Source organism: Bos javanicus, chromosome 28, assembly GCF_032452875.1.
Source record: "Bos javanicus breed banteng chromosome 28, ARS-OSU_banteng_1.0, whole genome shotgun sequence".
NCBI classification, from domain to species: domain Eukaryota; kingdom Metazoa; phylum Chordata; class Mammalia; order Artiodactyla; family Bovidae; genus Bos; species Bos javanicus.
The window spans coordinates 20654387-20676502 of NC_083895.1; the positions used below are offsets into that span (position 1 = coordinate 20654387).

Here is a 22116-nt window from a genome sequence, read left to right on the forward strand (position 1 = left end):
ACATGTTTCAGACATTAGCAGAGATTTTGAAAGAAACTTATCTAGAGTCTTCTTTATCCCAGCTGATGCATGATCACCTACCTCAGCTTTCAAGAGTTTGAGCATTACTTTCCAACCACAAAAGACCCTCAAACTGGTGAGGAATGGCTCTGAGATCCATTGGTGAGTAAACGAGGTGAATCAGTTTTGTCTGTGCTAGAAGATCAACTGCTTGAGATCACAAATGACAGTGGCCTTAAAAGTATGTTTCAGACAACTTCAAATCTCCATACATTTTGGATTAAAGTCAAGGCGGAGTATCCCAAGATTGCCACAAAAGCACTGAAAAGCCTGCTTCTATCTCCAACATCCTATCTTTGTGAAGAAGGATCTTCTGCAGTGACAGCAACAAAAACAAGATTATGAAGTAGAGTGGCCATAAGCAACACACTTCCAGTGTCCTGGCCTCCCATCACCCCCAGATGGGACCATCTAGTTGCAGGAAAACACGCTCAGGGTGCCCACTGATTCTGCATTATGGTGCATTGCACAATGTAGTAATAATAGAAATAAAGTGCACGGTAAATGTAATAGTTTCACCCTGAAACCATTCCCTGTACCCCCCAGTTCATGGCAAAATTGTCTTCCATGAAACTGGTCCCTGGTGCCAAAAAGGTTAGGGACCACTGCCCTAAAAACACATTGTTTGTTCTCGTTTATGATGTGGTCGATAAGTGGAACTATGTCACACATGCTCTTCTGTGACTTGCTTTTTTTTTTTTTTTTACTAAAGCTTAGTTGAAATTCATGCATGATAACATGTATGGCTGCTATTCATTTTCCATCACTATATAGTATCTCACTGCCTGACTGTCCCAGTATTCATCAGTCTTTCTCAGGTCCTGCTGTGAGCTCCTGTGCCTGCATGCTAAGTCACTTCAGTCATGTCTGACTTTTTGTGACCCCATGGACTGTAGCCTGCCAGGCTCTTCTCTCCATGGGATTCTCCAGGCAAGAATACTGGAATGGGTTGCCGATACCTTCTCCAGGGGATCTTCCTGACCCAGGGATCAAATCCACGTTTTTTTATGTCTGCCTACATTGGAGGTGGGTTCTTTACTGTTAGGGCTACCTGGGAAGCCCCTCTGTGAGCTCAGTCATTATTAAAGCTGTTTGTTTTATTGAAGCTGAGGGAGTGGGGCTAATTGTGGCCAAAGCCAGGTCATCATAATCATCATCATCATTTATATCATAATGATTATTAACTAACAACAAAAATATGAGGAATTAGTTGGAATGTCAAGACAAATTGGGGAGCCATTTTGTAGGTGAGGAATCATGAATAAAGGAAGGCATCCTTGAAAAAAATTATAAAGGCAAAATCTTCATAATAGGTACTTTTTTTGGATTTTGGAAGTGAGGAAAAGGGAGGGTCAAAGATGAAAGAATGGTGAAGTCATGAGCTGAACTAGGAAAGCCAGGAGCTAGGACTGGTCAATTCTTTTGTGTCAGGAGTACAAATGGAATGAATATCCAGGTCAGGAAGTAGGTTGAGGATAAAGGAATAATTTTAAGTAGAACTTTTTTTTTTTTTTTTTAAGCCATGCCATGCAGGATCTTAGTTTCCTGTTGTTGTTCAGTCACTCAGTTGTGTCTGACTCTTTGTGACCCCTTGGACTGCAGCATGGCCAGGCTTCCTTGTCTTTCATCATCTCCCAGAGCTTGCTCAAACACGTCCATTGAGTTGGTATGCCATCCAACCATCTCGTCCTCTGTTGTTCCCTTCTTCTCCTGCCTTCAATCTTTGCCAGCACTGGGGTCTTTTCTAATGAGGTGGCTCTTTGCATCAGGTGGCCAAAGTATTCAGCATCAGTGCTTCCAGTGAATAGTCAGGATTCATTTACTTTATGATTGATTGGTTTGATCTTGCAGTCCAAGGGACTCTCGAGTCTTCTCCAATACCACAGTTCAAAAGCATCAATTCTTCAGCATTCAGCCTTCCTGATGGTCCATCTCTCACATCCATACATGACTACTGGAAAAACCATAGCTTTAACTAACAGAGTAATGTCTGGTTGGCAAAGTAATGTCTTTGCTTTTTAATACACTATCTAGGTTTCTCATAGCATTTCTTCCTAGGAGCAAGCATCTTTTAATTTCATGGCTGCAGTCATCTTTCAATTTCATGCATCTGCAATGATTTTGGAACACAAGAAAGTCTGTCACTGTTTCCATTGTTTCCCCATCTATTTGACATGAAGTGATGTGGCTGGATGCCATGATCTTCATTTTTTGAATGTTGAGTTTTAAGCCAGCTTTTTCACTCTCCTCTTTCACCTTCATTAAGAGGCTCTTTAGTTCCTCTTTGCTTTCTGCCACAAGGGTGGTGTCATCTGCATATCTGAGATTATTGTTATTTCTCCCGACAATCTTGATTCTGGTTTGTGCTTCATCCAGTGTGGCATTTCTCATGTATATTCTGCACATATGTTAAATAAGCAGAATGACAATATACAGCCTTTACGTACTCCTTTCCCAATTTTGAACCAGTCTGTTGTTCCATGTTCAGTTCTAACTTGCTTCTTGATCTTCATACAGGTTTCTCAGAAAGCAGGTAAGGTGGTCTGGTATTCCCATCTCTCAATGAAATTTCCAGTTTGCTGTGATCCACACAGTCAAAGGCCTTAACGTAGTCAATGAAGCGGAAGTAGATGTTTCTCTGTAATTCTCTTGCTTTTTCTATAATTCAACAGATATTGACAGTTTGATCTCTGGTTCCTTTGTCTTTTCTAAATCCAGCTTGAACATATGGAAGTTCTCGGTTCACGTACTATTGAAACCTAGATTGGAGAATTTTGAGCATTACTTTCTAGCACGTGAAAAGAGTGCAATTGCATGGTTGTTGGAACATTCTTTGGCATTGCCTTTCTTTGGAATTGGAATGAAAACTGACCTTGTCCAGTCAGTCCTGTAGCCAGTGCTAAGTTTTCCAAATTTGCTGGCATATTGAATGCAGCACTTTAACAGCATCTTCCTTTAGGATTTGAAATAGCTCAGCTGAATTCCATCACTTGCACTAGCTTTGTTCATAGTGATCTTTCCTAAGGTCCGTTTGACTTCACACTCCAGGATGTCTGGCTCTAGGTGAGTGATCAGACCATCGTGATTATCTGGGTCATTACAGTCTTTTTTGTATAGTTCTTCTGTGTATTGTTGCCACCTCTTCTTAATATCTTCTGCTTCTGTTAGGTCCATACCATTTCTGTCCTTTATCGAGCCCATCTTTGCATGAAATGTTCCCTTGATATCTCTAATTTTCTTGAAGAGATCTCTAGTCTTTCCCATTCTGTTGTTTTCCTCTATTTCTTTGCATTGATCACTGAGGAAGACTTTCTTATCTCTCCTTGCTATTCTTTGGAACTCTGCATTCAGATGGATGTATCTTTCCTTTTCTCCTTTGCCTTTTGCTTCTCTTCTTTTCTCAGCTGTTTGTAAGGCCTCCTCGGACAACCATTTTGCCTGTGTGCGTTTCTCTTTCTTAGGGATGGTTTTGAGCACCGCCTCCTATACAGTGTTACAAACCTCTGTCCATAGTTCTTCAGGCACTATCAGATCTAATGCCTTGAATATCCATCATTTCCACTGTATAATCATAAGGGATTTGATTTAGGTCATACTTGAATGGCCAGTGGTTTTCCCTATTTTCTTCAATTTAAGTCTGAATTTTGCAGTAAGGAGTTCATGATCTGACCCACAATCAGCTCCTGGTCTTGTTCTTGCTGGCTGTATAGAGCTTCTCAGTCTTCGGTTGGAAAGAATATAATCAGTCTGATTTTGGTATTGACCATCTGGTGATGTCCATATGTAGAGTCGTCTTATATGTTATTAGAAGAGGATGTTTGCTATGACGAGTGTGTTCTGTTGGCAAAGCTGTTAGCCTTTGCCCTTCTTCATTTTGTACACTGAGGTCAAACTGCCTGTTACTCCAAGTATCTTTTGACTTCCTACTTTTACATTCTAGTCCCCTGTGATGAAAAGGACATCTCTTTTTTGGTGTTAGCTCTAGAAGGTCTTGTAGGTCTTCACAGTGTTTCAACTTCAGCTTCTTTGGCATTAGTGGTTGGGGCATAGACTTGGATTATTGTGATAGAATGGTTTTCCTTGGAAATGAACCAAGATCCTCTGTCGTTTTTGAGATTGCACCCAAATACTGTGTTTCAGACTCTTTTGTTGACTCTGAGGGCTACTTCATTTCTTCTAAGGGATTCTTTCCCACAGTAATAGATATAACAGTTATCTGAAATAAATTCTCCCATTCCTGTCCATTTTTTAGTTCACTGATGCCTAAAATGCTGATGTTCACTCTTGCTGTTGCAGGAAGGCGGACTCCTTCCAGGGCCCGAAACTGGGCTCTTGTCTAACACTCAGAAATGAATTGTCCGAGGAGACACATGTGCTGACAAAGCAAGAGATTTTATTGGGAAAGGGCACCCGGGTGGAGAGCAGTAGGGTAAGGGAACCCAGGAGAACTGCTCTGCTGCATGGCTCGCAGTGTTGGGTTTTATGGTGATCGGATTAGTTTCCGGGTGGTCTTTGGCCAATCACTCTAATTCAGTGTCTTTCCTGGTGGCGCACACATCACTCAGCCAGGGTGGATGCTAGCGAGAGGGATTCTGGGAAGTGGATGGACATACGGTGTCTCCTTTTGACCTTTCCGGAACTCTTCTGGTTGGTGGTGGCTTATTAGTTCCCTATTCCTTATCAGGATCTCCTGTCATAAAACAACTCATGTAAATGGTTACTATGGTGCCTGGCCAGGGTGGGTGGTTTCAATCAGTGTGCTTCCTCTAACATTGCCATGTCCTGTTTGACCACTTCCAATTTACCTTGATTCGTGGGCCTAACATTCCAGATTTCTATGCAATATTCTTTACAGCATTGGACTTTACTTTCACCAGACACACTCACAACTGGGCATTGTTTCTTCTTTGGCTCAAACTCTTCATTTCTTCTGGTTCTATTTCTCTGCTCTTCTCCAGTAGCATATTGCATACCTACCAACCTCGGGGGTTCATCTTTCAGTGTCATATCTTTTGCCTTTTCCTACTATTCATGGGTTCTCAAGGCAAGAATGCTAAAGTGGTTTGCCATTCCCTTCTCCAATGGACCACATTTTGTCAGAAATCTCCACCATGACCTGTCCATCTTTAGTGGCTCTACATAGCATGGCTCATAGTTTTATTGAGTTATACAGAGCTGTGATCCATGTGATCAGTTTGGTTAGTTTTCTGTGATTGTGGTTTTCATTCTGTCTGCCCTCTGATTGATAAGGATAAGAGGATAGGGGGTCTTTAAAGAGATAATTAAGGTAAAATGAAGTCCTATGGGTAGACCCTAATCCAATATGACTCTTGTCCTTTTAAGAGGAAATTCAGAACAGAGATATATACAAAAGTAAGACCATGTTGTCAACTAAAAAGTGATGCACAATGTGAGAGTTGCAAGTTAAGTTTTATTTGGGGGCAAAATGAGGACTGCAGCCCAGGAAACAGCACCTCAGATAGGTCTCAGAGACTGCTCCAAAGAGACAGTGGGGGAAGGTCAATATATAAGATTTTGGTGAAGTGGGTGTTCAGGGAATCAAGCGCTTACTTTACAAAAGGTTTTTTTGCTAGTCATGAGGAACTGATACCACTATTGTTTTCTAGATATGAGGAGATACAAGGATAGAGATCAAGAAATCAGATCAGATCAGATCAGATCAGTCGCTCAGTCATGTCCGACTCTTTGCGACCCCATGAATCTCAGCACGCCAGGCCTTCCTGTCCATCACCAACTCCCAGAGTTCACTGAGACTCACGTCCATCGAGTCAGTGATGCCATCCAGCCATCTCATCCTCTGTCGTCCCCTTCTCCTCTTGCCCCCAATCCCTCCCAGCATCAGAGTCTTTTCCAATGAGTCAACTCTTCACATGAGGTGGCCAAGGTACTGGACTTTCAGCTTTAGCATCATTCCTTCCAAAGAAATCCCAGGGCTGATCTCCTTCAGAATGGACTGGTTGGATCTCCTTGCAGTCCAAGGGACTCTCAAGAGTCCTCTCCAACACCACAGTTCAAAAGCATCATGGGACGACCCAGAGGGAGAGTATGGGGAGGGAGGAGGGAGGAGGGTTCAGGATGGGGAACACATGTATACCTGTGGCAGATTCATTTTGATATTTGGCAAAACCAATACAATATTGTAAAGTTTAAAAATAAAAAAAAAAGCATCAATTCTTCGGCACTCAGCCTTCTTCACAGTCCAACTCTCACATCCATACATGACCACTGGAAAAACCATAGCCTTGACTAGATGGACCTTTGTTGGCAAAGTAATGTCTCTGCTTTTGAATATGCTATCTAGGTTGGTCATAACTTTCCTTCCAAGGAGTAAGCGTCTTTTAATTTCATGGCTGCAGTCACCATCTGCAGTGATTTTGGAGCCCAGAAAAATAAAGTCTGACACCGTTTCCACTGTTTCCCCATCTATTTCCCATGAAGTGATGGGACCAGATGCCATGATCTTCGTTCTCTGAATGTTGAGCTTTAAGCCAGCTTTTTCACTCTCCACTTTCACTTTCATCAAGAGGCTTTTTAGTTCCTCTTCACTTTCTGCCATAAGGGTGGTGTCATCTGCATATCTGAGGTGATTGATATTTCTCCCAGCAATCTTGATTCCAGCTTCTGCTTTTTCCAGTCCAGCGTTTCTCATGATGTACTCTGCATATAAGTTAAGTAAACAGGGTGACAATATACAGCCTTGACATACTCCTTTTCCTATTTGGAACCAGTCTGTTGTTCCATGTCCAGTTCTAACTGTTGCTTCCTGACCCAAATCAGTTACTGAAAATATCAAACTATCTAAAGATCTGTTCTACCAGTTTCCCTGGAGCACAGAATGCCTAAGTCTCCACCGTCAATTCCCTCCAGGGTGTGTCAGAGGTCAGCAGCTGCAGCAGCACAGGCAGAGGACAAACGCTCTAGCTGTTGTTGTTCAGTTGCTGGCTCTTGGCCAAGTGCTAATTTATAGCTGACAATGTGAAGTCAAGGAGCTAGGCCTCAGAAGAAACCAGTCTTGCCAACACCTTGATTTTGGATTTCTGGCCTCTAGAATTCAAAGAAAATAAGTGTCTGCTGGTTTAAGTCACTGAGTCTATAGTACTTCTTTATGAGCGCCCTAGCAAATTAATACACTCCCTTTTTGGAGCTAGCTTATATTAGAATGTAATATAGGTTGATAGACTCTCCTAGTAACAGATGCTTCACCACACTGTGGGTCACTTCTTTGCACGGACCACAAAAGCTTGTTACTTCAAAGACAAATGTATCTTGACTAGATTTCCAGGAGACCACATAGCCCCTCAAACACAGAAGTGGTGAGTCTGTCCTATAAGATCTTAGGTGTGCTTGGGCATGTCTAAATTTAAATAGTAGTATCAACCTGCAGTTACATTTACTGAATGGGAAAAGGAGCTTAGGGCATCTCTGATGGCTCAGTGGTAAAGAATTCGCCTGCCAATGTAGGAGATGTGGGTTTGATCCCTGGGAAATGGCAACCCACTCCAGTATTCCCACCTGGGAAATCCCATGGACAGAGGAGCCTGGTGGTCTACAGTCCATGGAGTTGCAAAAGAATCAGACACAACTTAGTAACTAAACATCAACAACAACTAAAGGAGCCTGTGATAGGGAGAAGCAATTAACAGAAGAAATGAAAACATATAAATCACAATTGTTGACCGTTAATATCTGTTGTTAACCATGCAAGAACATTTACATATGTCATTTTATTAATTTGTTCATTCAAAAATATTTATTCGGGGACTTCTACGGTGGTCCAGTGGCTGAGACTCTGAATTCCCAGTGCAGGGGGCCCAGGTTTGATCCCTGGTCAGGGAACTAGATCCCACATGTCACAACTAAGGATCCCCTAGGCTGAAACCAAGATCAAAGACCTCACATGCTGAAAATAATATCTGGGACAGCCAAATAAATAAATACTAAAAAAAAAAAAAAAAAGTGATCGAGTGCCTGTGATGTTCTAGCTACTTTGTGAGGAGCTAGGGCTGCAGTAATGAAGAAGAAAGACAAATCCCTGCTCTTGGGGGTACTTTACTCTAGACGAAGATATGGAGAATAAAGTAGATTTTTACAATGTAACATGATGAAGATTGTAATGGAAGAATTATAGCATGATGTGAGAAGATAGAGGAAGGATTATATATTATTTCACTAGGACTGCCATAACAGAATACTACAGAACTTAACAACAAAAATTTACTTTCTCACAGTTCTAGAGATTGGGAGTTCAAGATCAAGGTTGGCAGAATTGTATTCTCCTGAGGCCTCTCTTTTTTTGCAGCCATTTGCAAGCCTCTCTTGCAAATGGCTGCATTTTCACTGTGTCCTCACATGTCTTTTTCTCTGTGTGTGCACACCTGGTGTTTCTTCCTTTTCTCATATGGATGTTAGAGAAGACTGGAGATAGGGTGGGGGCTATTAAAATCAAATAGACAAGATGGTAGTGGGAATGGAGAGAAGTATAAAGAATTGAGAAAGTCTCAGGATATAGGATTGAGAGGACTTGCTATTGGACTGGGAAAGGAGGAAAAAACCAAGGATAATGCTTAAGTTTCTGAGTTGAGCAAATGGGTGGGAAGTTAGTGCCATGCCAGAGATAGGAAACAGAGAAGCAGATGTTCAGGGAGAGGGGAGGATAGTGAGCTCAGTTTTCAATATATTGAGTTTTAGGTGGGTTACTTATAAAAGTAAAGATACTCACAGCCTTATCAGCTAGTTATTTCAATTCATGTTTTATAGAAGAGATGGGAAGGCGGGGAAAACTCTGAAGTTTCAAGAGGTTGAATAAATTATTTTTTCACACCCAAGTTTATCTGACTACAAGGGCTATGCCTTTTCTACTATAGCCCTCAAATTTTTACCCAAACCTCTGAGAGCCAGACGGGCTTCCCTGGTGGCTCAGATGATAAAGAATCTACCTGCAATGTGGGAGATCTGGGTTTGATCCCTGGATCAGGAAGATCCCCTGTAGAAGGGAATGGCTACCCATTCCAGTATTCTTGCCTGGAGAATCCCGTGGACAGAGGAGCCTGGCGGGTTATGTGGTCCATAGAGTTGCAAAGAGTTGGACACTACTGAAGCAACTTAGCATACATGCATGCAATGAGTGGGAGGATTATTCCAACTATTTTAGGGAAGAGGTGGAGATTTCCAGGAATTGGGCTGCCATCAACTTTGTGGTCTTTGATGGTTGGCTTTGGAACTGTCATGGTGCCTGGAGGTGTGTCACTTAGCTTACCATTGTGTTAACAATGACTGTATACTGAGGCTCAAGCTCTAGTGGAAGTCGACTATCTGCCATTTTGGACCCATTTGGTTCTAATCAGTTTATGTCCTGTCCCCAGGCAAGGTAATTCTTTCAAAGGTTCTGCCCTGCCCCCTTCCCTCCTGTTTCAGTGTGTGCCGCATGCTAAGTTGTTGCAGTTGTCTCCAGCTCTTTGCAACCCTAAGGACTGTAGCCTGCCAGGATGCTCTGTCCAAGGGATTCTCCAGGCAAGAATATTAGAGTGGGTTGCCATTTCCTCCTCCAGAGGATCTTCCTGACCCTGGGATCGAACCCAAGTGTCTTATGTCTCCTGCATTAGCAGGCAGGTTCTTTACTACTATTGCCACCTGGAAAGCCCAAGTGTCTTATAGTAAATACACGTACTAATCCATCTTTAGTGAATTATGTGAATTTAACATTAAGTGGGATAAAGAAGAACCGTGATTAGTCTCATAATAGTTCAGAGTAGGTTTTTACCACCAAATGGATAGAATAAAACCTTTCTGTTTCTTACAGGGTATACTGGATTTTGATATTGTGGATAAAAACATATCTTCTAGGATAATGCAATATCATGGAAATCAAAGGAATATAGTTTCAAGAAGAAAGTGGTGGTCAGTGGTGTCAGATGTTACTAAGAGATGAAGGGCAAGGTTTGAAGTAAGGTCATTAGAGTTGGTGATCAAGAAGTTAATAGGGACATCTCAAATTCCCCTGTGGCCCAATAGTTAAGAACCCTCACTCTCACTTCTGAGAGCCTGGGTTCAATCCATGGTGGGGGAACGAAGATCCTACAAGCTGTGCAACGCAGCCAAAGAAAGAGAAAGAAATTGCTGGTGATATTTTCAAGAGCACATCCTTTGCTAGTATAAAGTAATGAGAGCGCAAGACAACTTTTAAGGAGTTAAAGAATAAGATAATCTACGTACCCATAGGATTGTTAAAATTAAAAACACAACAAATAGAGAGTATTGGCAATTAGAGCAAGTCACACTTCCATTCAGTGCTGATGGTAGTGCAAATTAGTTTAAGCATTTTGGAAAACTGGCAATATCTACTAAAGTTGCTTATGTGCATAACACATGACCCAGCAATTCTGGCTCTAGAAATGTGTTCAGCAGAAATGAATGCATAATGTGCTCCAGAAAGCATGCAAAAGAATGTTCATGTAAGCTTTGTTTTGGAGTTCTGGTAGGTTCATGGATTATATTATAAAAAGTTACAAATAAATAAAAATTGCCTACATGGACTGTTGTTGGCAGTTGGACATGAACCAAGGATTGTAATTATTTCAGATCTGTCACTGAGGTCCATAAGAAAGGGGAAAAGTTAAATGGTTCATGAGAATGGTCCCTAAGGATGTACTACTCAGCTCACCCTCTCTGTACACCAGTGCAGAATCAAATCTTGTAGAGTTTTAGGTGAAGTAGAAAAGGATAGCTTTATTACCTTGCCAGGCAAAGGGAGACACAAAGGCTTCTGCCTCAAGAAACTGTGTGTCTCAACTCAGAAGAATTTGATGAGGTTTTTGAAACAATGGTTCAAAGGTGGGGTCTCTGTCAAGATTAGGGTATGAGCAGGACTTTGTTGTTGCTGTTTTTCAGTCACTAAGTTGTGTCTGACTCTGTGCGACCCCATAGAGAGGTAGCACGCCAGGCTTCTCTATCCTCTACTATCTCCCAGAGTTGCTCAAATTCATGTCCATTGAGTCAGTGATGCTTTCTAATCATCTTATCCTCTGTTGCCCCCTTCTCCTCCTGCTCTCAATCTTTCCCAACATCACCGTATTTTCCATTGAGTCGGCTCTTTGCATCAGGTGGCCAAAGTATTGGAGCATCAGTCCTTATATTGAATATTCAGGTTTGACTTCCTTTAGGATTGACTGGTTTGATTTCTTTGCACTCCCAGGGACTCTCAAGAGTCTTCCCAACACTACAATTTGAAAGTATCAATTCTTTGGCTCTCAGGCTTCTTTGTTGAGGAGGAGGGCTACTTCACTTCTTTCAGGGGATTCTTGCCAACAGTAGTAGATATAATGGTCATCTGAATTAAATTTACCCATTCCTGTCCATTTTAGTTCACTGATTCCTAAGATGTCGATGTTCACTCTTGCCATTTCCTTCCTGACAATGTCCAATTTACCTTGAACTGTGGACCTACCAGTCCAGCTTTCTATGCAATATTGTTCTTTATGGCATCAGACTTTACTTTCTCCACCAGACACATCCACAACCAAGCATCGTTTCCACTTTGGCCCAGCCTCCTCATTCTTTCTGGAACTATATTTCTCCACTCTTCTCCAGTAGCATATGGATATCTACCAACCTGGGGGGCTCATCTTCCAGTGTCATCTTTTTGCCTTCGCATACTGTTCATAGGGTTCTCCAGGCAAGGATACAGAAGTGGATTGCCATTCCTTTCACCAGTGGACCACATTTAGTCACAACTCTCCACCATGACCTATCCATCTTGGGTGTCCCTGCACTGCATGGCTCAGAGTTTCATTGAGTTACCCAAGGCTGTGATCCATGTGATCATTTTGGTTAGCTTTCTGTGATTGTGGATTTCATTCTAGTGATTGTGGGATTGTAGTTCTTGCTTCTCCTGTCTGCCCTCTGATGGATGAGGACAGTAGGTAAGCTTAGTCAACAAAAGAATTCAAAATGCAGTACTTCAGTGCAATCTCAAAAATGACAGAAGAATCTCAGTTTGTTTCCAAGGCAAACCATTCAACATCACAGTAATTCAAGTCTATGCCCCAACAACTAATGCTGAAGAAGCTTAAGTTGACTGGTTCTAGGAAGACCTACAACATCTTCTAGAACTAACACCAGAAAACAGATGTCCTTTTCATCATAGGGGACTGGAATGCAAAAGTAGGAAGTCAGGAGATACATGGAGTAACAGGCATGTTTGGGCTTAGAGTACAAAAAAACAGGGCAAAGGCTAACAGAGTTTTGCCAAGAGAACATACTGGCCATAGCAAACACCCTCTTCCAACAACATAAGAGATGACTACTCATGGACATCACCAGATCAATATCATCAATACAAAAATCAATACCAAAATCAGATTGAGTATATTCTTTGCAGTCGAAGAAACAGCTTTATACTGCCAGCAAAAACAAGACCTAGAGCTGACTGTGGCTCAGATCATGAACTCCTTATTGCAAAATTCAGACTTAAATTGAAGAAAGTAGGGAAAACCACTAGGCCATTCAGTTCAGTTCAGTTCAGTCGCTCAGTCGTGTCTGATTCTTTGCGACTCTTTGTGACCCCATGAATTGCAGCACGCCAGGCCTCCCTGTCCATCACCAACTCCTGGAGTTCACTCAGACTCACGTCCGTCGAGTCAGTGATGCCATCCAGCCATCTCATCCTCTGTCGTCCCCTTCTCCTCCTGCCCCTAATCCCTCCCAGCATCAGAGTCTTTTCCAATGAGTCAACTCTTCGCATCAGGTGGCCAAAGTACTGGAGTTTCAGCTTTAGCATCATTCCTTCCAAAGAAATCCCAGGGCTGATCTCCTTCAGAATGGACTGATTGGATCTCCTTGCAGTCCAAGGGACTCTCAAGAGTCTTCTCCAACACCACAGTTCAAAAGCATCAATTCTTCGGCGCTCAGCCTTCTTCACAGTCCAACTCTCACATCCATACATGACCACATGAAAAACCATAGCCTTGACTAGCCAGACCTTTGTTGGCAAAGTAATGTCTCTGCCATTCAAATATGACCTAAATAAAATCCCTTACAATTATACAGTGGAAGTGATGAATATTCAAGGCTTTAGATCTGATAGACAAAATGCCTGAAGAACTATGGACGGAGGTTCTTAACGTTGTATAGGAGGCGGTGATCAAAACCATCCTAAAGGGAAAAAAATGCACAAAGGCAAAACGGTTGTCTGAGAAACCCTTACAAACAGCTGAAGAAAAGTGAAAGGCAAAGGAATAAGGGGGAAATATACTCAATTGAAAGCAGAGTTCCAGAGAATTGCAAGGAGAGACAAGAAAGCCTTCTTAAGTGAACAATGCAAAGAAATAGGAAAACAGTAGAATGGGCAACACTAGGTAGAGATCTGTTCAAGAAAATTGGAGATATCAAGGGAAATTTTCATGCAAAGATGGGCACAGTAAAGAACAGAAATGGCAAGGACCTAACAGAAACAGAAAATATTAAGAAGGGGTGGCAAGAATACACAGAACTATGCAAAAAAGGTCGTAATGACCCAGACACCACAATGGTCATAGGATAACCTAGATGGTCACTCATCTAGAGCCAGATATCCTGGAGTATGAAGTCAAGTGGGCCTAGGGAAGCACCACTACAAATAAATGAGTGGAGATGATGAAATTCCAGCTGAGCTATTTCAAATCCTAAAAGAAGATGCTGTTAAAGTGCTGCACTCAATATGCCAGCAAATTTGGGAAATTCGGCAATAGCCACAGACTGGAAAAGATCAGTTTTCTTTCTAATCTCAAAGAAAGACTGCTCCAAAGAATGTTCAAACTACTGTACAGTGGCACTCATATCACATGTAGCAAGGTAATCTTCAAAATCCTTCAAGCTTCAACAGTACATGAGCCAAGATCTTTCAGATGTACAAGCTGGATTTCAAAGAGGCAGAGGAACCAGAGATCAGATTGCCAATATCTGTTGGGTTATAGAAAAAGCAAGTGAATTCCAGAAAAACATCTGCTTCATTGACTACACTAAAACCTTTGTGTGGATCACAACAAACTGTGGAAAATTCTTCAAGAGATGGGAATACCAGACCACCTTACCTGGTCCTGAGAAACCTGTATGCAGGTCAAGAAGCAACAGTTAGAACTGGACATGAAACAACAGACTGGTTCCAAATCAGGAAAGGAGTACATCAAGGCTGTATATTGTCACCTTGCTTATTTAACTTATATGCAGAGTACATCATGTGAAATGCTGGGCCGGATGAAACACAAACTGGAATCAAGAATGCTGAGAGAAATATCAACAACCTCAAATATGCAGATGTTGTTGTTTTTGTTCAGTGGCCCTGTCATGTCCGACTGTTTGCAAACGCACAGACTGTAGCACACCAAATCTCTCTGTCCTTCACCATATCCCAAAATTTGCCCAAGTTTATGTTCATTGCATCAGTAATGCCATCCAGCCATCTTATCCTCTGACACCCTCTTCTCCTTCTGCCCTCAGTCTTTCCAAGCCTCAGGGACTTTTCCAATCAGTCAGCTGTTCACATCAGATGACCAAAATACTGGAGTTTTGGCTTCAGCATCAGTCCTTCCAACATGTGTTCAAGGTTAATTTTCCTTAAGATTGACTGGTTTGATCTCCCTGATCAAATATGCAGATGATACCACTCTAAAGGCAGAAAATGAGGAGGAACTAAAGGGCCTCTTGATGAGGGTGAAAGAGGAGAGTAAAAAAGCTGGCCTAAAACTCAACATTCAAAAAACGAAGATCATGACATCTGCTCCCATCACTTCATGGCAAATTTATGGGGAAAAAGTGGAGACAGTGACAGATTTTATTTTCTTGTGTTCCAAAATCACTGCAGACTGTGACTGCAGACTGTGACTGCAGCCACGAAATTAAAAGACACTTGCTCCTTGGAAGAAAAGCTATGACAAATCTTGACAGCGTATTAAAAAGCAGAGACATCACTTTGCTGACAAAGATCCTTACAGTCAAAGTTATGGTTTTTCCTGTCGTCATGTACGGATGTGAAAGCTGGACTTAAAAGAAAGCTGAGCACAGAAGAATTGATGCTTTTGAATTGCGGTGCTGGAAAAGACTCTTGAGAGTGCCTTGGACTGCAAAGAGATAAACCAGTCAATCCTAAAGGAAATAAAACCTGAACATTCATTGGAAGGTCTGATGCTGACACTGAAGCTCCAATACTTCAGTCACATTATGCTAAGAGCCAACTTATTGGAAAAGACACTGATGCTGGGAAAAGATTGAGGGCAAGAGAAGAGGCTGACAGAGGGTAAGATGGTTGGATTGCATCACCAACTCAATGGACATGAGTTTGAACAAACTCCAGGAGATAGTGAATGACAGGGGAAGCCTGTAATGGTCTAGTCCATGGGGTCACAAAGAGTTGGACACAACTTAGCAACTGAACAACAGCCTTCTTTCTGATCAAGCTCTCACACTTGTGTATGACTACTGGAAAATCCAGTAGTCACAGCTGCTGGTTTGAAAAACCATAGCTTAGACTAGATGGTCCTTTGTTGGCAAAGTGATGTCTCTGCTTTTTAATATGCTGTGTAGATTTGTCATAGTTTTCCTTCTAAGGAGCAATTGTCTTTGAATTTTATGGCTGTAGTCGCCATCTGCAGTGTTTTTGGAGCTCAAGAAAATAAAAGCTGTCACTCTTTCCACTTTTTCTTCTTTTATTTGCCGTGAAATGATGGGATTGGATGGCAAGATGGGAGTGTAACTTGATTGCAACCTTGAGATGAAAACCACAGAACTGCACTGCAGTGGAGAGAGACTGTGGGTCCCTGCTGTGAATCTGCCATGCCAGACCTGGACTGCCCTCCTCTAGACTTCTTTTACAGACTTCTACAAATGTCAATTAAATTGCCCATTTAATCTAGTCAAGACTGATTTCTGCTATTTGCAACAAAAAGTGCTGTGCTTAGTCATGTCTGAATCTTTTCGACGCTGTGGACCATAGCCCACCAGGCTCCTCTGTCCATGAGGGTTCACCAGGCAAGAATACTGGAGTGGGCTGCCATGCCCTCCTCCAGGGGATCTTCCCAACCCAGGGATTGAACCCAGATCTCCCGCATTGTGGGCAGATTCTTTGCCATTTACCGTCTGAGCTACCAGGGAAGCCCAAGAATACTGGAATGGGTAGCTTTCCCTTCTCCAGGGAATCTTTCTGACCCAGGAACTGAACTGAAGTCTCCTGCATTGCAGGCAGAATCTTTATCATCTGAGCTACCAGGGAATGGCACAGGATTCATGGTTTTAACTCAAAATTTGATATTCCTTATTTTACTTACTCTAAGCCTTGTTGTAAATAAATATTGACCAGAGTATACATAATATTTTATCTTATCAATGATTTTAAAATACAGAATAATCAATGATCAAATATCAACTAGAAGTGTGGACAACTGACCAAGTTTCTCCCAGAGGTAAATGTCATGAAATAAAATGGAGAATCAGGAGTTATTGTAATCAAGATAAGCAATTAAAAAACTAATAGACATAGCAGTTACATGTAAGTTGTGCACTTTAATTGGGTCTTGACTTGCTACAATTTTACTTTTTGAAAATAATTGGGAAAGTTTGACTACTGTATAGGTGGATGTTAAGGAATGAATGTTAATTGTGTAATGTACAGTTAAGGTATTATAGCAGAGAAAAATGTTCTAATTTTTTTAGAGAAGAATACTAAAGTAATTGGGCTTCCCAGATGGTGCAGTGAACTCAAGAAAATTCTTTATTTCAATATTGTGGCCTCAAATTATCTAATTGGTCTATTTCTCTAATTACTTTTCCCCTTTCCCTCAAAATGTAAACTGGAAGAGTGTGATGAACATGGCAGTCAAACTGTGGAAGAGTCAATCAGAGTCCTGTGGATTCTAGTACTGGCAAGAGAGAATTCAGCGTGGAATAATCTCTAAGTGTCTGGCCAAAGCTGAAGTCTGGCTAGCCTCCATGTATGCTGTGAAAATTCTCTGGCTGCAGTCCTGACGTCCTAAACATCTGAGGTTGCATCATTTTTCCCACAGTTGCTTTTGGACTGAATGTCGACAGCATATGATGTAAACAGGTCAGGATAAAGTGTAGAAAGTGTCTTCAGATTTTCTCTCCTTTCTTTCTCTCTCTTTTCTCCCTTTCTTCCTCCCTCCCTCACTTCCTTTTTCTCTTTTTCCTCCTTTCCTTCTCACTCTCACCCTCCCCCCTCATTTTCTCCCTCCCTCTCTCCTCCTTCGCCCCTCCCCAGCTTCTTCCCACCCTTCTTTCTTTTGTTTGTTTTGGAAATTCAGGCTTACACAGTTTCAAGACAGATTTTGCCCAAGGGTTTTTCAGTTTCCTGAAGGGTAGAAAGAGTATAAAGACTTGTGAAAAAGACCATTGCAGAAGTAATACAGCCAAAGAGGTAAAAAATTCAGTTAGTGGTAGAATGTTGACTAGTATTTTTCTGTGCTGCTTTGCTATGAACCCTTTCTTCCCTGAAGCCCTCACAGGTCTTCAGCCTGGATGGTCAGTCAAGAGGTCTCCGGTGCTTGTGTTGCTTAGGTGGAATGGCAGTAGGGAGCATGGAACACGGGCTTTCTCTAACTGTAGTGAGTGGGGGTCACTCTCCAGTTGAGGTGTGCAGGCTTCTCAGTGCGGTGGCTTTTCTTGTTGCAGAGCAGGGGCTCTAGAGTACAGGTTCAGTAGCTGTGGTGCATGGGCTTAGCTGCCCTGGGACATGTGGAATCTTCCTGAACCAAGGATCAAACCTGTGTTCCTTGCATTGGCAAACAGATTCCTAACCACTGAACCAGGGAAGTCCTAGAAAATGTTTTTAAAGGAAGCTAGAGGCAAATTTCTCCTAGAAAACTTAAGGAAAAACAATCTTTGAACTTCTGCCTATGACTTCATTCATTTCTTTCCTACCACTCAGTTTCTAAGTCTTATCAACATTTATTTAAAAAGTAATCAAACTCCATCTTCTAATAGCTCACGATTCTTTTGACTCTTTCTCAGTATGTGGCTATTCTGTTTGAAACAAAATCCAGATAGACCAGGATTTTGCATCTGAGCATCAAAGCAAGGGGGTAGAGCTGGAAATTTGAGGTCTCTGTAATCGGAGATGGTGAATATAATGTCTCAAGAGCTTTGATTATAGAGGCCTCAGTGTTCTGACAAATCTGAGAATAAAATATATATGAAAACTGTTTCTTTTGTGTCTGACCCAGCACAGATCAACAGGTGAATTATTTTTTACAGATAGAATTAAGGCAGTCCTAGTGGTGTACCAGCAGATGCATGGTTCAAGGACATTGGGCATTCTGGAGAATTCTCTTCTGCTCCCTTATTTGAGAAACGTCTAATGCAGAACTGGTTAAATCATTGCTTTTCTGCCTTTATTCGACAGACTTTTCCCTAGTGTCAGCTTACTGGTAAGAAACCTGCACTGAAATTCTACTTTCCTTGGCCTTCCCTCTGTCGAACTTTGTTGAATAGAATGCCTGACTCCTGCCTAACTTGGCTCTCTTCATCTTGGCTCAGGCTGAAGCAACTGGACAGCTTGGCTCAGAGTCCAGGGGGTTAGAAACTGCAATCTCGTGGCCACCCTGCCTCTCCCTCACATGGGCTATTCCTGCCCAGTCTGGTTGGTGAATAGTTCCTGGCAACTGCCCCAGAGAATAGAGCCACTAACAATAGCAACTCTCTTTTTAGCTCGAATCTCTTGGTACTCAGGACTGTGAACTTAGGAAAACCTAAAATAACCTATGTAATTACAGTGGGTTACCCTAAGAGTCTATTTCTGCCATTACCAACTCAGGATGTCACTCCAGAAGATATTTAGCTGCTCGTAGTGGAAAGAGTACTGGGCTTATGGCCAGACAGACCTAGATTCAAAAACGAACTTGGCTATTTACTAATTTTATGACATTGGGTAAGCCGCTAATTTGAATCGGTTGGAACTGAATGAGTGCCCACTTATACATATAAATGCTTGGAAACCTGCAGTGTTAAACCAGTGTTTAACAAGGTTAAACCATTGCTATTGGGAAATGGGGATAAAGTTTTAAGAAAAATTTAAACCTTCAAGAAGCAGATGAATCAACTTACCCTCTGTTCCATACCATAGTGTAGCGTTAGTCACTTCATCTTGTCCAACTCTTTGTGACCCCATGGACTGTAGCCCGCCAGGCTCCTCTGTCCATGAAATTCTCCAGGCAAGAATACTGGAGTGGGTTGCCATTTCCTTCTCCCATTGCATAGCATGGTCAGTTTTAAAACTACAGGTTGTTTCCACTTAAAGGCAGTCTTCCCCCTTTGCTTATGACACAGTTGGAAATGGGGGAATGATTTGGCAGTTCCTTTCATATCAAGGAATGACAAAGGAAGAAGATGAGTCCTTATACCTAATTAGTACAGGAGTGTTACCCACTTATGTGGTAACTGTGCCAGCAAACTGGCTTTCTCTGAAGTTTAGCCATTGTTTTACTTAAATTTTTATCTTATGTGTAGGAAAAGATATATTTTTACACTTTCTCACTACTCTTGTATAAACAGAGCAGGACCCTGTTTGTACCTGCTGGGTACAAATCCTTTCCGTGTTTCTTGTTTGCAGGAAATAAGCTTCTTTCAGCCTCCTCAACCTTCCCTGGGTTCCAAACGGCACATTCTAACAGGCCGATGAACAGGAAAGGGAGGGAATGTAGGAAAAAAGGAGAAGTCAAGAAACAATAGAGCAGTCCTGGGGCAGGCTCCTGGTTCCAGCCAAAAATGGTTTCTCTCGGGTTAAGAAAATGAAGCCTGGTTCACTTTCTCCAGGGACCACCCCCTGCCCCTGCAGGCCGGATGGCATGGCCAGAAAAACAAAAATAAAAACAAGAAAGCTCTGCCTGTGGATTTTACCACCGTGTAGCGGGCTGCCGTCTATGGGGTCACACAGAGTCGGACACGACTGAAGGGACTTAGCAGCAGCAGCAGCAGGGGTCTTAATGGGCTTCCCAGGTGGTGCTAGTGGTAAAAAAAAAATAAAAAACACCTGCCACTGCAGGAGACACAAGAGATGCAGGTTCAATCTGTGGGTCTGGAAGATCTCCTGGAGGAGGGCACTGGCAACCCACTCCAGTGTTCTTGCCTAGAGAATCCCATGTATAGAGGAGCCTGGCAGGCTATGATCCACAGGGTTGCAAAGAGTTGGACATGACTGAAGTGACTTAGCAAGCATTCAGGGGTCTTAATAGTTTTCCTGGCCTGATAATAAATTACCACAAACTTGGTGGCTTAAAGCAACACATATTTATTACCTCATAAATTCCATGGATCAGGAATTCAGAAACGGCTTTGATGGGTCCTCTGCTCAAGATATCATAAGGCTGCGATCAACCTATAGGCCAAGCTGATGTCCTCTCCCAAGCTCACAAGGGTTTTTTTTTTTTGCCATGAGGTTGTAAGATCTTAGCTAAAAGACCAGGGACAGAACCTGTGCCCTCCACAGGGAAAGCCTGGAGTCCTAACTACTGGACCACCAGGTTAATTCCCAAGCTCAGAAGGCTTTTGAAAGGATTTAAGTTGCAGAATTCATGGTGCCTCTATCACAACGGTTTCCTTTACAGCATAAATCACATTATTTTACCAGTGAATTTCTGAACAGAAAGAACTCACTGTAGTGGTCTGACACATAATTGTTGAATGAATGGTATATGGTTATGGTATATATGGTATGTAGTTACTTGAGACCCATATTATTTTCTTATTGATTTGTTAGCAACTTGAGGGCACAACCCTGAATCGTTTGTCTTCCTCCAACAGAGTCTAAGCCAGTGCGTGCTAAGTGGCTAAGTCGTGTCCGACTCTTGCGACCCCATGGACTGTAGCCCACGAGGCTCCTCTGTCCATGGGACTTTCCAGGCAAGAATACTGGAGTGGGTTGCATGCCTTTCTCCAGGAGATCTTCACGACCCAGGGGTCAAACCCGTGTTCTGTCCCTGGTCTGGTGGCTCCTGCAGTGCAGGCAAATACTTTACCGCTGAGCCACCATTGCTCAAATCTCATTTCTGTGGGGGGAAAAAAATCAGGTGCAACAACAAAGCCCGGAGCCTGAGAGCAAGGGAGGATCTGGCAATACTGAATAAATTTGTGAGAAGTTACGCTGGAAGGACGTAGGAGAGACCGATAGCAGAAGTGGGCCACTTAAAATCCTACACGGCTGTACCTCTGCAGGTGACGTTTGAGGCTTCAAGCAGCAGAAGCTATGCTTCTCGCGAGAGTAAAGACGGACCGCGAGAAAGTCTGTCCGTGCCCCGCCTTCCTTGAGCCCCACCCACTCCCTGTCCTCACTCCCACCTTGAACCAGCTGCGTGTGACGTCTTGACGCGTGCGTGGCCGTGGCGTAGGAGGCGGGCCCGCGACGCGGCGCCGGAGGAGGAAGTGGTGGGGTTGTTGCTCCTTCTGCGCCCGCTGCTGGCTCTGGGGGCGCGGAGTGGGGCCACAGTCGCCGCCGCTGCGTTCGCGCTCTCCAGCTGTTCCCCTCCATGTGCCCGGGCTCCGTCGCTCCCCTTCCTCAGGCCGCCGCTTACCCCGGGGTCTATGGAAGTAATGGAAGGACCCCTCAACCTGGTGAGTGCCCCACAGAGGGTTGCGTCGGCTCTCGGGCACCTTTGCCTCAGGACCCCGTCTCGGCGTGCAGCTGACTGGAGGCCGGGAAGCTGGTGTGGCGCGGGTGATCCTAAAATCTGGGGGGCGCAGACAGGCTTGGCCCTACAGCGGCTCCAGCCAAGCAACCGCAGAGGGCCCCTCGGGGATCCCCGGGAAGCTCCTGCCTCCTGTTCCCGCCGCCTTCAGGCGCCCCCTACCCCAGGGCCCTGGATGAGGGGCTCCCACCAACGAGGGCTGCCACCTCTCCAGACCGGAGGAAATGCCTCCAAGCGCCACGTAACCACCTCTTTGCAGCCTGGAGAGACACTGAAGCCGGCTGGGGCAGAAATGGTGTATAATACTGGTTCTAACTTCCAACACAGGGTCTGAAGTCTGAGCGTCCCCACTGTGGAGAAATCATAACCTCTC

General features: G+C 43.1%; 1 protein-coding gene across 5 annotated transcripts in view; it reads left to right on the plus strand.

Moving 5' to 3' along the window:
- Window positions 1–22116, plus strand: part of NRBF2 (nuclear receptor binding factor 2) — a 280817-nt gene that overhangs the window by 230237 nt on the left and 28464 nt on the right. Inside the window, exon 1 of one of the 5 annotated variants that reach the window (XM_061405098.1) lies at window positions 21387–21669. The exons of 3 other annotated variants lie outside the window; for them this stretch is intronic. In XM_061405098.1, coding sequence (XP_061261082.1) covers window positions 21640–21669 — 30 coding nt within the window. In that variant the 5' untranslated portion in view covers window positions 21387–21639. Of the gene's footprint in view, window positions 1–21386; window positions 21670–22116 lie in introns of those variants that run through there. One more of the 5 variants, XM_061405097.1, reaches the window with a different exon arrangement.